Source organism: Bombus vancouverensis, chromosome 14, assembly GCF_051014615.1.
Source record: "Bombus vancouverensis nearcticus chromosome 14, iyBomVanc1_principal, whole genome shotgun sequence".
Classification (NCBI taxonomy): Eukaryota; Metazoa; Arthropoda; class Insecta; order Hymenoptera; family Apidae; genus Bombus; species Bombus vancouverensis.
This window is the reverse complement of record NC_134924.1, coordinates 33,187-49,003: the sequence shown is the minus strand read 5'-3', so window position 1 is coordinate 49,003 and position 15,817 is coordinate 33,187. Positions and strand designations below refer to the sequence as shown.

The window sequence follows — 15,817 nt, the reverse complement described above, 5'->3', positions numbered from 1 at the left end:
ATAAATAAATAAATAAATATATATATATAATAGTATACAATAATATTATTTTATACAAAATTTTATTTTAAGATGTATATATAATATAGATACAATAAATAAATAAATATATATATATGATATTGAAATCATATTAGTTAAACAAAATCTCTTCAGTAGTTATAAACACAAACGTGCAAAACAAAAATAAAATTTATTAACAATCATTAATTGATATAATGAAAATCTATAAAGTTTAAGTAAATAGTCAAATAAATATATATGTATACGTGTATAATTATATTACAATCACAGAGGAGCTTAATTACAGCCTTTAATCATAGGCAGATGATCGAAGTCCTGCTGCTGATGATGCATGGAGGAGCTTCTCGGCCGATTTTCATTTTGACTATGTACTGAAGCACCAGGCTTGGGAAGTTGGGGTAATACCATTTGACTGTAATTACTATTCTAAAATACAATAGATATACAATAGGTAAGGGTATTTTTGTTACCAATTTTGTATGCAATACATTATCTTGTTGTATATTTTAGTATTTGATATAAATTTTGTAGTAAGAAAAATGTCATGTATCTTTTCTATCTGGTTCATTATTCATTGTATTCTTGTTATTATAAAATTGTACATACTCGTGATCGATCTCGATATTTTTTAAGCTTATCGAATTCCTCCATTTCAACTTCGGGCATTTTGAAATGAAAATTCTCAAAATAAGAATGTTGTAGAAGTTGTTCACAAGACCATCTTTCGTCAGGATCTTTGTTCAAACACTTCTTAAGAAAGTCAAGCTGTTAGATGAAATGAATGGAGTCAATTAAATCTTCCTATGATCAATTTACTAAAAATTTTTTATTTAAACCGTTTATTTAAGATAAAGAAAGCAATGTAAAAATTCACCTGTAGAATTGTATTGCCTCTATTAGGTAGAGCAGTTTCGAGGGGCGTGAGGGTTTGAGGAGTCGGTAAAGTGATACCAGCGAAAAATTCATTTTGCTGAAAAATAGCTATGTGTCTCGGCAATAAGTCACCAATAGTCCTTCGAATTAAATACAATTGATCCACGTCTGATTTTCCTGGCCATAACGCTTCTCCACGTATTAATTCTGCGAAAACACAACCAATTGCCCACACATCGACTGGTGTACCATATTGAGTATCTCCTACCTGTTGAAGACCACGTTCTCTTAGTAATTAAAAATAATTTAATTATTATAATACAAGTCAATAAAATCTAGTAGTACGAAAAAGATCCAAGCAGAATACGAATAAATATCCTTAGTGAATTAATTAATAAAATACATTATTTAAACGAATCAAAAAAATATATAATTTTTTTATTAGTATGCTAGATTAATATCTATATTAATTTTATTTTTTGTTTTAACCAATTTATCGTTAATGTCACGCACAAGATTTCAACGGTTAGAGATAATGAATTATTAATAACAAGTGCGTATAGAATGGAATCTTAAAAAAGTAATGGAAAGAAATGATTATATTTTGTAAAAAAATTACCAGCAGTTCAGGCGCTCTGTACCATCTAGTTGCGACGTATTCTGTGTAATTTTCACCAGGACTGAGCATTCGTGCGAAACCAAAATCGCACAATTTCACTACGCCATCGGCTGTAATTAAAATATTTTCCGGTTTTACATCCCTGTGAACGCAACCTAGTCGATGACAATACGCGATGCCCTGCAGAATTTGCCATGTAAGCTGCTTCGTGGTGATTTCTGGACATCCGCTCGGATACCTCTCCATCTCGTTCAGTAGTGTGTACTCGCAATATTCGAAGACTAGGTGCAATTTCCGTTTCCGTCTGAAGACCTCCAGAAGATTGACTAAATTCGGATGTTTCAAATTCTAGAAATCAAATTATCTTTATAATCAAAATATACTGCAAAATATAATTTAAATATACTGCATGCAATACAATGAGTTTGGGAAACTCAAGGATTAAACAACCAACAGTTCAACTTTTTTTGGTACAACAGTATGAAAGTGACACATAAAAGAAAGTTTAAGATTGATACATTATAAATTACAGTAATTTTTATACTGAAAATTGTTTACTATATCGTAAGGTAAAACTACGTGAGTTAAGTATAAGATCGTTATTCGAAAGCGTTGAGTCGAAATAACAGAAGTCGCGTAGGATATTCTTCGACGTTCGTCTGTGTTGACGATTGTATTAAGAATGAATGAGAATAATCCTAAGTGTCGGAATCATAAAACCGTTAGGGCCCGCAGGTCCACGATGCACGAAGGGAGAGGACTTCATTTATGTTATCTTCAAGTGTTCGCCTTCACGTCTTGAAAAGTTTCGCCAAAGACGACCAAAAACAAGCATCTTCTATTTCCAGTGTTCTTTATATTTTTGTTTACTACGAGAAGATACGGGAAAGTTAGTTTTCTCACATTCGGTATTTTCCGTTAGCAATTTTCTCTCATGGGCGGCTAAGACCCTTCCTAGTCCACCAGGGTTCTTGTGCTCCAATCAAAAGCAACGTCTATCGCACTTGCTTTCCTAAACAAAATTGTCCTTAACGAATCAGCTCATCTTGTGGTCTCAGACACACCCACCCCTAACTTTCCTCCGCCACAACATCGTCACTAAACCATTCATTCTCTATCTTTAGAATAGTCAACACCTTTTACCGAGTTTCTACCCTTAGACCGGTCGCGTACTTAACGTATCAGTGTAACTAAGTTTTACATAAAGTTGTTGGAGTGAACTGTGATTTATGTGTGTTAATTCAGTGTATATTCCACTGTGATTGCTGAATTCATAATAAAGTTTAATAAAAGCAAAATTGATAGTTGCGTTACGACTCAGCTATTTTATTTTATCATCCAACTCCCAAGTTTACATGACAGTCGCCTCGTAGCGCGCTGTAAATTTAATTAACTACCGTTGCGAATATCTTTTTATATCGTAATATGAAGAATTTAATTAATTATTTTTCGATACTCTATATTCGATTGACAAAATCGTTTTGTCGTTGGAACAGATTTTCAAAAAAATTTCTTACAGTATCGCGTCACATGTAATTGTGAATGATTATTTAGATTTGTAAAGTATGGAATAAAAATAAACAGATCAATGGATGATGGATATAAAGAGATTGCTAAGCGACGAGCGTGTCGGTCTTGCTTATGACTGTATCATAGACACATTTTGTAGGGCAGAATTCATAGTAGTACTGACAGTTTTTTTCAGTTCTCTGCAAATATCTCGAAAATTAGAAGAGTCTGACGGCAATATGCAAAGAAAGAAGTTGTTTAAAATTTTTATTTCTATTACATATTAGAAGATCATGTAAATCTAAGATGATGTCAGTTTCGTAGTTACCTTCTTATAATATATAAGCTTTCTTTCACCACATCGACTTTGATAATTTTTGAATATGTGTAGAAATCAACATTATGAACAACTTTTCCCATATATATAACTATCGCTCAACTTTAGTTTCCGAGATATTCGCAAAAAATTGTTGGCAGTGTAGGCACCATACACAATAAGTATTACCAATAATTGTGCGTTCCTAGCGTATACGTTAGTATTGGCGTTAGTATTCTTATCTTTTTTTTGTAGTTTATATAGATCTTGAATATATTAAAAAATTATCGAAATCAGAAATTTTTTGCTTTGGTTTGTTATTGCGGACAGCGTTTGCGATCAAAAGTCGTGTGGAAAGAAAATCATTAACATCACGCCCCGTATTTGCTGTACGGACGAAAGAAGTTATCCTTGAGGCGAAATGTCAGAACAGAGTGGACGCTCGTTTGAATGCGCATATGTTTGGAAGAGAACTCTTTGATTATTTCGATAAGGTTAGGTCATCGAGAGCAGAACACGCTAAGATATTGACCGCCACGGTATTGACCGTTGGCCACTTCTTGCAGTCGACGTCGACGGTGAATTTATATTGCTACGTTGCTGTGCAAGAGCACGAATTTTTCTTCCACGAGCTGATCGATATTCTTAAAAAAACTCTATGAAATGTCAAACATCTATATTCTAATTAAGGCTAATAATACTTTTGAGAATTTCTCCATATTTTTTGAACGAAGTTTTCTTAATTCGAGACTAGCCACTGCGAGCTGTAGTACCTTCAGCTTATAAGGGGTCGTTCACTTGAAGGTATGGGTGTACATATGTATATACGTAAAGCGTTAGAACCATGTTGGAAGAAGAGAGAAGTAAAGAAAGACATGAGACTTATTTTCAGATAGCTTGATCCTAGCCTTGTGATATCTAACAGTTCCTTTCTTCTCCACCCTTTCTTTTTGTATACATACTACAGGCATAGGAAAGGAATCTCTTTTCAACTTATTAAATATTGAAACTGCTGTTCTATTTTGTGATATTATACGATCTCCGTCTTCTTTCAATTTAAGACATTTTATCATCTCAAACACAGTATATACGTATCAGATTGATAAACAAAATATCTAATTTTTTTCAGGTGGCGATAATATTTATGATAAAGATTACGATGATACAGAAATTTTGAAATGATCATGCTTGTTCTGCTATATCGCTACCATGTGACTTATGTAGTATGATTTGACAATAGGTCTTGCAGTAACGATAAGTCAAACGATAGTGATTATATTGTATAAGTGGCCTAAGAATTTTACACATTACTGTATTTTCAAGCATAACGACTGACCTTAAGAAGCCTTATTTCACGTAGTGCGATTTTGCGTATAAGAGGATCATCCTCAGTTTGTTGGAACTTTTTAACAGCTACCAATTTTCCAGTTTGCCGATCTCTACACTGGAAGACTACACCGTAGCTACCCTCCCCAAGACGCGCCAGTCGTTCGTATCGGTCCATCGCCTTGCTTGGCGCGCGTGACCTATAAAAAAAAATAAATTCTTTATAAGTAATAATTACAATTGGTCACGAGATACAGCCATATAGGTACGTAGCTCAATGAGACATCGTACTTAAATATTAATAAGGAAATAATGTTGACATTGAAAGATAAGAGTATATATATATATATATACTCCTATATATATATAGTATATATATAGTATATATATAGTATATATATATATATGTACTTGCTTATTGTACACATATACTCTATATCATATTTCTTTATTTGTTCTTTTTTAATGATTCACCATTTCATAGTGTTGTGTTTCGATTATTTAATTACGTGAAATTTGAAATTTATATTTCGATGCGATCATTATTAAAAGAATTATAGAATAGCGAGAGGTCGTGAAACACCGATATTTTTTACTAGTAGTTCTGTATCGAAGTATGTGACACAGTTATGAGTACGATGCGGATGTTATCTTCTGTGACACGCGTGTTCCCATTGAAGTGCAATGACAATCGCGATCCATGAAATACATTTCTCACATCATTTATTGGATGAACAGCGTAGCACTTAGCTACATACCAACTTTTGATTCTAGAACGTATACATACACTAACGATTATAAATGAAAATGATCCTTATGTTGTTAATTAATGTTGATTATAATCTTGTTAATGTCTGAAATGAAGCAAAAGAACACTTTTGAAAAAGGTAAGTTACTTTCTTACTTTGCCACCTGTATTTAAATATGACCAAGTGAGGAGATTGAAGGATAAGTAATAAATACAAACGTATTTAATTTGGGGAAACTTCTACGATTTGGAACTTTTTATTTTAAATAATAAAATATCTTATTGTACGTAGCCGCAAAGGTTTGTAAATTTATAATAATATTTTCTAAGTAAATTATATTTTATTTTTTGTACTTATACATATTCTTTTTGGGAACAGCTTCACTTTTCCACGGATAAATGAGGAAAATATAGTTTTGTATGCAAATGCAATAGATTTGAAATAAGTAAAAGTGTCCCCTATCTGAGTATTAAGGTATGTGCAACTTATAGGATTGTCAGTAGACGTGATACTAGAAATCTTTCCACCAATAGCGGATAAAACGAAAGTTTCTAGTAAATTTTGGGCTCGTACATACTTTTTATACTTGGCAAGACATGGCAAAGAGGTGAACTGTTGCGCAAAGAGCATGCTAGCACTGTAAAGGCTGCGGATCAGACTGTCTGTATTCTCGCCAATGACCAAGGGTCAAGCTCCCCTGTTTCGCTTTATTCGAATCGGAATTCAGAGCGCAGGCGCCCTTAAATCACGTAATATAGACCAGCTTGTGTAAAAATCTCATGTCTCCCGAATAATCATATGGAAAATGTGTTATTTTGTATAGTGAACAAATGCACGAACAAATTTGTTTTTTATTTAATACTTCACAATGTTTAGTCTTCGATATGTTTCTCTCATTTTTCTATTTATCTTCATATTTCTCTAAGTTTACATGTGCAGTGAGTCACAGAAGTATTCGTATTTTTATAATTATTGAATTTAGATAACTAATATCTTTTTTAACAATAAACACTTTGCATTATTTATCGATAGGAATATATATGTAATAATTAAGCTTTTGATCGATATATCGTTTATTGAAAAACAGCAATTTGTTATGATATAAACTTTAAACATCAAATGAAATTGTAATTGCAAGGGTACGAATACTTCTGTGACTCACTTTATGTATATATTATAAATCGTACAAACTTTCAGTGAAAATGTTCCATTTTGGATCTGATATTTTTGTTTTTGATAAAGACTGAAAGGTTATGTAGAACATGTGAGTTTCGTGAGTCCATTGGAAGCTTACCAAAGCGGCACACGCTGCCCATAGTTTGCAAATCTTAAATCGTTGACCATATCGAGACAAGTGGAAACAGTTCATCAGCATATTCGTGTCGTTTTAGCGTTACCAAAATCAGTGGTTCCGGATATTCGATAATTTAGCTATCGTTAAACAGTTAAGACAGAATTAACTTTAAATCGGCAGAAAATGCATCGCTGCCATCAAAAAGGTTAATGGTGTTAATTAAAAACGTTTCAACTGCTCTGCAATGGTATCATATTGAATTGGCTAATTTCGTGAGTCATGAGAATCGAAAATCTATTAACTTCAGTTAATAAGGAACAACTTTCAGTTATCGTCCCTATTAAGTAAGTGGATTGAAGAATGGTAAGAAATCTTTTAAAGAAACCTTCTTTATCGTTATAATTAAGAAAATAATGTCAACATAAATGATGTCACAAATATAGTCTGCTGAAGAATAATAAGGTTAATATCGTTACTGTTCTCATCAAATAAGTCGCGGGTTACCGCCGAGTAAAAAGTAATAGAATTGATTTAGACCTTTTTTCGCGTCGCGTTGCGTTAAATTCATGCAACAATTGTAAATTTTATCTGCTCAAAGAATATTTATTATTATATAATTATATTATTCATTATTTATTGCCACTATAATTATAATCACAATTATAATTATTATTACATTATATTTATTATAATTATAATTATATTATTTATTATTATTATTGTAAATCGTATGTAAAGTAAAGTTCTACTTGTTACAAATGTCGGTCGTAATACGAATCCTATAACTACAACATGGGCAAGAAGAAACTGATAAAACTCCTATTTTGTTTTCATTAATAATTTACGGTAGCTTTCTTCATTATGTTGCAAAAATGATTCGAATTGTTTGATAATACAACCTTTATTAATAAAGTATTATTATTAAAATTAATACGAAACACATATTCTTATGCAGAAAGTTTCAGCAATAAGAATTGCTTGATTTAGATTGTTGTAAGAAACAAAATCTTGCATCATATGAAATATATATGTAATATTCTTATGCATAAAAGTGTAAAAACAAAACTTTCCTAATTTATATTGTTCTGTCATTTAGAATATTCGTTATTGTGCAACGTTTCTTTTACAATTTATTCATATTTATTTGAACAATTATCTTATACGTACAAAAATCCCAGAATGGAGTTCATAGGATTTTGATGTTGAAACACCCTGATTGTTGAACATGCCGAGCGCTACTGAACCCGCTGAAAGACTACTTTACGTTACTGTTGACTTCTTGATTATTGATAATCGATATTAAGTTGCCATATTGTCCATGTTTAAATAACGACCATGAAACAAGGTGGATTGTTTTTAGCGTAGAAATGAAGTGACGCAAATTATGCAACTTTGAATCGAGTTTAGTGGATTTAATAAGACTAGTTGGAAATCATATTTGAATAAAATAAACAGTTTAATTACAACATAGAATAATTGGAAATTTTAGATATGAATTCGTCATTTTTTCTTTAGAACTCTGACAATAAGTTTAATCTAGTAAAGATTATATTATGAATGCGCTAAGAAGGGTATGAATTACACAATGATGAAATCTTTAGTGGCTGTCGCATATATTGTAAGTTTATGGCAGAAAATGTAGAACAGTCATATGAAATATTCATTTTTCAATTAGATTATCTTAATATTTATAGATGCAACTATATTAGCGAGAACTACATAGAACCCAAGAACTCACTAGATTTTGAAAAGATTTTTATTTTCCAGAAATTTTATGTTATTCTCGTATTTATGACAAGGAATTGAACGTATAAAACCAGCTAGCTACACATAATACTATTCGAAAAGTGATCTAGTACTATTAAAGTATTACAAAGTTTAACATTAATAATATAAAAATTTAATATATCTTAACATTTAATGTAATAATATCCTACAATCAACTTGTACACTATTTTTGTCATTTAATTTTTACGTCATTTTTGGATTATATTTCTTATTATCTGTAGTCGTAATATTTGACACGTTAAAGCAGTATCTTTAAAGTAATGAAAGTTCATCCTTTGACATTTTAACAAACTGTTCGACGAACTACCACATTGTGTAGCAATTATTGTTTTGCGCTAAGAAAATTAAGAGTAATTAAATTAAAGAGTAATTAAGAGTAATTAAGAGTAATTTTAAGAGTAAAGTAGAGACTTTAGGACTAGTGTTAAAATTTTGTTAATGCATCAACTGTATTTAATGGCTATTCACAATGTCTAATGTATACAATGTGTCTTACGTGTTTAAACTACATAGCAAATATCGATCGATTTAATTCAATGTCAAAGTTAAGTGTTCTGGAAAGAGTAGATCTTCAGATTCCGGTCATGGTATCCTTTACTATCCTTTTATATTTTTCTACCATTCTTTGTTTCAAAAAACGTAAAACTATTTGTAAACAATAAATTTGCAAACAGTAAATGTGAAGTTAAGCAAAATAAACAGAAAGAAATGTTCTATTTTCAAATAAAACTAAAATTGGCTATAAATTAAATAAAATAGAAAAATGTCACAAAAATACCATTATGTCATATACATGTTAAAATTCGAAAAGACGCCACGAATATATTCACAGATATTCAGATTACGAAAAATAATATATTGGGTTGCAACTAAGTGATTGCGGATTTTGTTATTACCACCTAATGACAATGTCATTAATAATACGACTACTGATAATAATAACCAAAAAAAAAAAAACAACTTAGTATTTATCATAATTCTCTAATATTATATTATATCTAATATTATTCTAACTCTACTCTAATAATATATCTAATATTAATATTGTCAATAAAAATGAAAATGCTATAAATAGAAATTAAATAAGGAAAGGATTTTATTCAATTATTAACAGATTCTCTACTTGAGAAATCATCATCGTCACCGTAAAGCGATAGATTCAAAACTATTTCGCAAAGAAGACAAAAATTATTAATATCGTACAAAATTTTATGGATATTAAATGTGAAAGGTTGAACAAAGGAAAGATTCGTAACAAAATAGTCAGTGTTTACCTCCTTGGTAGCAGAGGTAGTGTGCTACCTAAAAGCCAAAGCTTTCTATCTTGGAGCCATTTGTCCATGCGAAGGCTTCTCACAGAAATTTCGTCTGTTTGATGGAATATCCAAAATGCATCGTTGATAACCTTTGTTTGACTCTACTTGATCGCATCTGAGGCGTCGGCATTATCGATAAAAATACCTTGCGGTGTAGTAGTCGTATTATTACTGACAGCAGTACCTTTCACCAGTGTATCCAACCGATTAAATGTTCGACCATTTGTTTAACTACGTCACTGAGACTGATCAATAATCCGCACGAGTTGCTAGCATTAACTGAGGACAGAATAGTCGTGGCATTAAATGAGACTTCGTGTCTCTTCTGTTCTGTTGGTTCTGAAATACCAACGATCATATAAAAAGGTCTCGATGCTCATATATCGAAGTCTAGGGAAATCTGTTCAGAAATTGAGTCGTGAAAAATCAACGTGGAAGACAAGAAGGTTCTTGTTCTACGCATGCGTGACATAATATCAATGTCTTAGACAAAGACACAAATACTCTACTCGTCTCTATCCACCTCGCAAGAACGCTGACTTTGTTGATCTTTCATGTGAATTTCTCACGACTAGACACGATTCAATTTTCGGACGGTTTTCCCTAGCGAGTATAGAGGCCTGTTTATATGATCGTAAAAATATCGAACTGAAAAAAGTTAGAGAGTTCCTTACGCCATCTATGATTCGCTACGGCGAACATAGAAATTAGTACATTCAATTTAATTCTCGATCGTAATGCAGCCAATGTAGTATGCATATGTAGCTATAGAAGCTACATTCGTTAAACTCTTGAAAGAAAGTCTGTCAACCTCCTATGAAAACTGTTGGCAGCGATAGGCTCCAACTTGATGTAAATGGATACACACTTTTATTATTTTTTGAATTATTCTTTATTCTCTAATTATCAAAAATGCAAGAAGATATTTCACATGAAAGTTGTTTCATTTAATAGGGAAACGTAATATAATATTAGGGCGAGTTTGTAAGAAAGCTATTTCCTTTCTGATTTCGATGATTCTTTAATATGTTCTATGATCTAATCGATCGTCGTTGGCCGGATTCCTACGACACCCACGCGGTGAGCGCGAACGCGAGCGCGCGGCGATCGAGAACGCGGACGCGTATGGAGGCTGAGTCTCCTCTACCAATCGCTTCAGTTGTGCCAATTGCGTTTCTCGGCCTGCGTCTTTCGTGTTGTACCGGCGAGATGTTCGAGGAAGAATCATGTTTCCTCCTCCAGCTTGTAATGGGCGGACCGCGAGGTGCCGGCCCGTTCATTTTCTCTTTTTTTTTCTTTTCTTTCTTCCTTCGCACTCCGCACTGCACGAGATCACTGTTAAATGTTTCGCACTATAACACGTGAGTGTATCCCATTTCTGATATGTAAGGAAGTAATTGAACGAGTTCAAAACAATCGCGTTTATAGTATGTTCTGTATATTTGGAAATGCCGAACTTGTGTGGTTTCACTTGAATTAATGTTCGTCCACGTTGACGATTGTACAAAGAATAACCGAGTATATTTGGCGTCGCAGCCGAGAAACCGTTGAAGCCCGCTGATCTGTATACTAGTAAGGGAGAGGGCATAGTTTACGGCATCCTCAAGTGGCTTCTTTATCTTTCCTTGGAACCAGGGATGATGAAATCCAGGCAATGGCTATGAGCGTTCGAAACCTCGTGTTTTCAGGTGTTGCAATCGCAAGACGTTTGGACCCGTTGGCATGCACACCATAGAGATGAGAAAGTATTTTTTTTTTTAATTATTTGTTGAAATTACAATCAATTCTCGCGTTGAGAATTTTCAGTAATTTTTCTGCCGTGGCGCAGTGACATGGCTGTTTATTTACAATAAGTTAATACTTGTTATAGATAGGTATAATTTATAAGTATTATAAGTAAGTGCATATGCTTAATTTGGATAACTAAATGAATCTAGCGTTTAGGTCTAGCGGGTAGTGCCTCCTCAGCCTGCGAATCTGGTCCGTCGTATCAAGTAGTCCAGTGATTAGGGGGTTGTTAAGGAAATTTGAGGATTTGGAAATACAAATAATTGACTATATTTCACACACAACAGCTATACATCTATATTACACTCTGAAGAACGTCTTGCACGCACGCTTGTCGCCAACCGACTATCCAGAATCTTCTAACATCTGGCAACAGTCTTTTGTCTCCACTAAGACCTGGACGCCCTCTGACCCTTACACACACACTCTCATGTAGAGTGTAAATGTATCACTTCCCTAACACGCCTCCTTACATTTATACTGTACACTTAATTTTATTTACATACTTGTCGAATTAACAAAATATTTAACATTTATCGCTTTATTTACATTTCTCTTATTTTACATTCATCCATGACCTAAACCTTTCAAATTTCTCTCTACACAGTGCCTTCGTAAAAATATCCGCAGTGTTTTCTTCTGTACTTACTTTTATTATGTTTATCTTATTTTCCTTTACGTACTCGTGAACGTAGTGGTAATGAACTTCAATGTGTTTAGAATTTTTTGTAAAAGTTCCGTATTTTGCTATACTCATTACTCCAGAGTTATCCTCATAGATTTTTACAGGGTTATCGTCTACATTTACATCGAAGATTTTCATTAGTTCTCTGATAGTCATTACCTCGCTCACCGCTTCTGATAGAGCTACATACTCTGCATACGTCGAGGCTTTTGTCACACACCTTTGTTTTTTAGACTTCCATCCAATTATATTTCCATACAATCTAATTACATACCCAGAAGTCGATTTCCTATCTATATGATCTCCTGCCCAATCAGCGTCCACATAACAATCTATCGTTTCGCATTTTTCATTTCTTTTATAATGTAGCCCTAAATCTCTAGTCCGGTACAAATATTTCAATATTCGCAAGGCATATTTAAAATGTGTCTCGTTACAACAATCTTGAAATCTACTCAGATAATTCACACTATAACTTATATCGGGTCTGGTATTTACACTAATATACAGCAATGCGCCAATTAAATTCTTGTATCCAATGTCCTCTCTATTTATCTCAGCTTTTTCAATTTTTAAGTTGGTCTCCATAGGTGTACAGTACAATTTGCTATTATGTAATTTATATTTGTTTGCTAATGATTATATGTATTTCTTTTGGCTTAATCTCATTTCATTTTTTAAATAATCATACTCTATATTTATTCCAAGATATTCTTTTACTTCACCTAAATCTTTCATTTCAAATTTATCAGTTAATAATCTTTTTACACCTTGTATCTTCCCTTTGTTTTTACTACAAATCAACAAATCGTCTACGTATATTAACAAATAAACAACATTTTCTCCCTCTCCATAAGTATATAGGCACAGCTCTATATTGTTCTTCTTAAAACCTAATCTCGTCACATACTTATCAAAACACTCATACCAGTCCCTCGGACTTTCTTTTAACCCATAAAGCGCTTTCGATAATTTACAAACTCTATTCGTTCCGTCCGCATATCCCTTTGGTTGATTTACATATAACTCCGAGGTTACTTCACCATTTAAAAAGGCAGTTTCTACATCCATTTGCTCAATTATTAATCCATTTTGACAACAATATGATAGCAATATCTTAAATGTCTGATTACTCGCCACTGGAGAATATATGTCATCGGCTACGTTTCTTTGTTGAAATCCCCTTACCACTAATCTAGCCTTATACCTGTCCTCTGATTTTTTCGTGTAAACCCATTTTACATCTAATACTTCTTTGCCTTTTACCCTTTCTACCAATTTCCAAGTTTTATTCTTATAGAGACATTCTATTTCCTTATCCATAGCCTGTTTCCAAACTTCATTATTTTCGCAACAAATCGCCTCCTCAAATGTACGAGGGATATCTACTTTACAATAATTTGCATGAATCTCGCAAATATTTTCCTTTTCTGGATACCTTACTGGAGTTTTCTTACTACGTGTAGATCTCCTAGTAGTGTTTGAGCTTTCAGTACTACTATCATTTTCATCTTCCCTACCTTCTCTTCCTACCTAACTCTTCCTTATCCATACCATCCAATGAATAGTTATCTTCGCTATCATTTCTATCTGCCTCTAATGAATTTTCCTCAAAACCGATACATTTAGTGTCTGTCTCTATGACCTCTACATGTCTAGCTATTGTTATTTTCCCACCTAATAAGACTCTGTATCCTACTTCACTATATCCTAATAGAATTCCCATATCTGCCTTCTTGTCCCATTTGGAAACTCTTTTTTGTTCTGGCCTTCTTACAAAAACTTTACTTCCATATAGATGTAGATTTTTAACACTTGGTTTTCTCCCGAAGAATATTTCAAAAGGTGTCTTTCTCTCTATAGTATTCGCTAATATTCGATTTTTCAAGTATACCGCTGTACAAACTATTTCCGGCCAGTACCTTTTATGTACTTTCGCTTCCGCTAACAAGCAACGCGCCATGTCCATCACTGTTCTATTATACCTTTCCGCTGTCCCGTTTAATTCATGTACGTATGTTGGGCAATTATTTATTCTTATACCTTTATCCCTAGCAAATTTATAAATTCGATTATTTAAATATTCTTTACCATTATCGCATCTTAATATTTTTAACCTCTTGCCCGTTAAATTTTCGGCTTCATTTACGAACTGTACGAAAGAATCAAAGACCTCATCTTTTGATTTTATACAATAGATCCTAGCTATTTTACTATAATCATCGATAAATGAAATGAAATATTTTTCTCCATTGAATCCGGTAGTCTTAAAGGGACCACATACGTCCGTATGAATAATTTCCATTATTTCCCTAGCCTTAGTTCGATTAGTTTTGAAAGGTAAGTTATGCATTTTGCTTTCTATACACACCCTACATTTCAAAAGTTCCTTTTCAAATTCATTCGGTATGCCAGTCACTAGTTGCTCTTTACCCAAAATCTCTAAATATTTAAAATTTACGTGTCCTAGCATCCTATGCCATCTTTCCTTTTTACTCATACCACTACGTTCGGCGCTGTTTACTAAGTGCTTCTTCCCTTTCAATATACTTTTTATTCTATATGTCCCATTCTCTTTGAACGCTACAGCTGTAAGTATATTATCCTCATCTATTACTTTCGCAATATTTCCTTTGGAAATAACCGTATTCTTATTGTCTGTTAGTTTACCTAAACTAATCAAATTTGCGGACATTTCTTTCGCGTAAAATACTTTCCTCATATATATTTCATTTTGTTTTCCGAATGCTTCAAAATAACTTATAACATTCCCAACTTTTGTCGCTTTTATCGGTCTATTATCGCCTAAATATATATTTACCGGTTCTTTTAGGTCGATAGATTTATCGAAATAATTTATATTATTAATTATGTGATCGGTACAACCGCTATCTAATAGCCACACTATTTCGTTCTTACTTATTTCATTCGTCTCACTGCTGTTTGCTGCGTGCGCCGTTGCTGTCCACATGCCTGCTCTTGAGTTTCCATGCTCGCCCGTGCCGGTTGTTGATTGACGATGAAAGTTTCCACGTCCTCTGCTCGTATTGCCTTTGTTCCCTCTTCCTCTGTTTCGACCACGTGTTGGCCCATGCCAATAGCCGTTACTGCTTCCCGCTTGGACGCCATTTTGACACTCTCTCGCAAAGTGTCCTAATCTTCCACATCTGAAGCATCCTTCCTTTTTTGCAGAAAAGGCGTTGGTTTGCCTTTCTCCTCGATTGGATTTATTTTTCTTCTCTGCTATTTCTATTTTATTTTTCACATACGCTACCGTTTGATCCTCTTCTTTCAATGCGTCTATTATGTCCGCTATGTAGCTGTATTCTTCGGGTAACGTATTCAGCATGTAATTCAGCTTTTCCCTCTCACTTACTTGTGCGCCCGCACTTTTTAATTCATTGATTAATTTCTCAAAATCGTTAAAGAATGATGCTGAATCACTGTAGTTCTCCAGTCTTATGTTTTCCAATCTCCTTCTGCATACGATCTGCAGTGCCGTCGACTCTTTCAAGTACATTTCATCGAAC

General features: G+C 33.2%; 1 protein-coding gene across 2 annotated transcripts; it reads right to left on the bottom strand.

Annotated features, from left to right (window-relative positions):
* Positions 1 to 174: 174 nt before the first annotated feature.
* On the bottom strand, positions 175 to 10,144 carry LOC117158194 (cyclin-dependent kinase-like 4). Of its 2 annotated transcripts, none has more exons than XM_033336845.2 (6): positions 9,773 to 10,144; positions 4,678 to 4,867; positions 1,517 to 1,864; positions 899 to 1,165; positions 631 to 789; positions 175 to 450 (listed from the first exon to the last, which is right to left on the bottom strand). In XM_033336845.2, exons 1-6 carry the CDS (start codon positions 9,838 to 9,840, stop codon positions 301 to 303), a joined length of 1,182 nt encoding a protein of 393 aa, XP_033192736.1. In that variant the 5' UTR covers positions 9,841 to 10,144; the 3' UTR covers positions 175 to 300. The 2 variants fall into 2 exon arrangements, with proteins under 2 accessions (XP_033192736.1, XP_033192737.1); XM_033336846.2 differs by lacking the exon at positions 9,773 to 10,144 and adding an exon at positions 5,994 to 6,136.
* Between the last annotated feature and the right edge of the window lie 5,673 nt (positions 10,145 to 15,817).

What these genes read in the sequence shown, in the direction of transcription:
- LOC117158194 (XM_033336845.2), bottom strand. Translation starts at nt 9,840, where the DNA reads ATGGACAAATGGCTCCAAGATAGAAAGCTTTGGCTTTTAGGTAGCACA. An exon ending in CTACCTCTGCTACCAAGGAG is followed by an intron (nt 4,868 to 9,772) that starts GTAAACACTGAC and finishes TTTTTTTTATAG; the next exon opens with GTCACGCGCGCCAAGCAAGG. An exon ending in AATATCGAGATCGATCACGA is followed by an intron (nt 451 to 630) that starts GTATGTACAATT and finishes ATTGTATTTTAG; the next exon opens with AATAGTAATTACAGTCAAAT.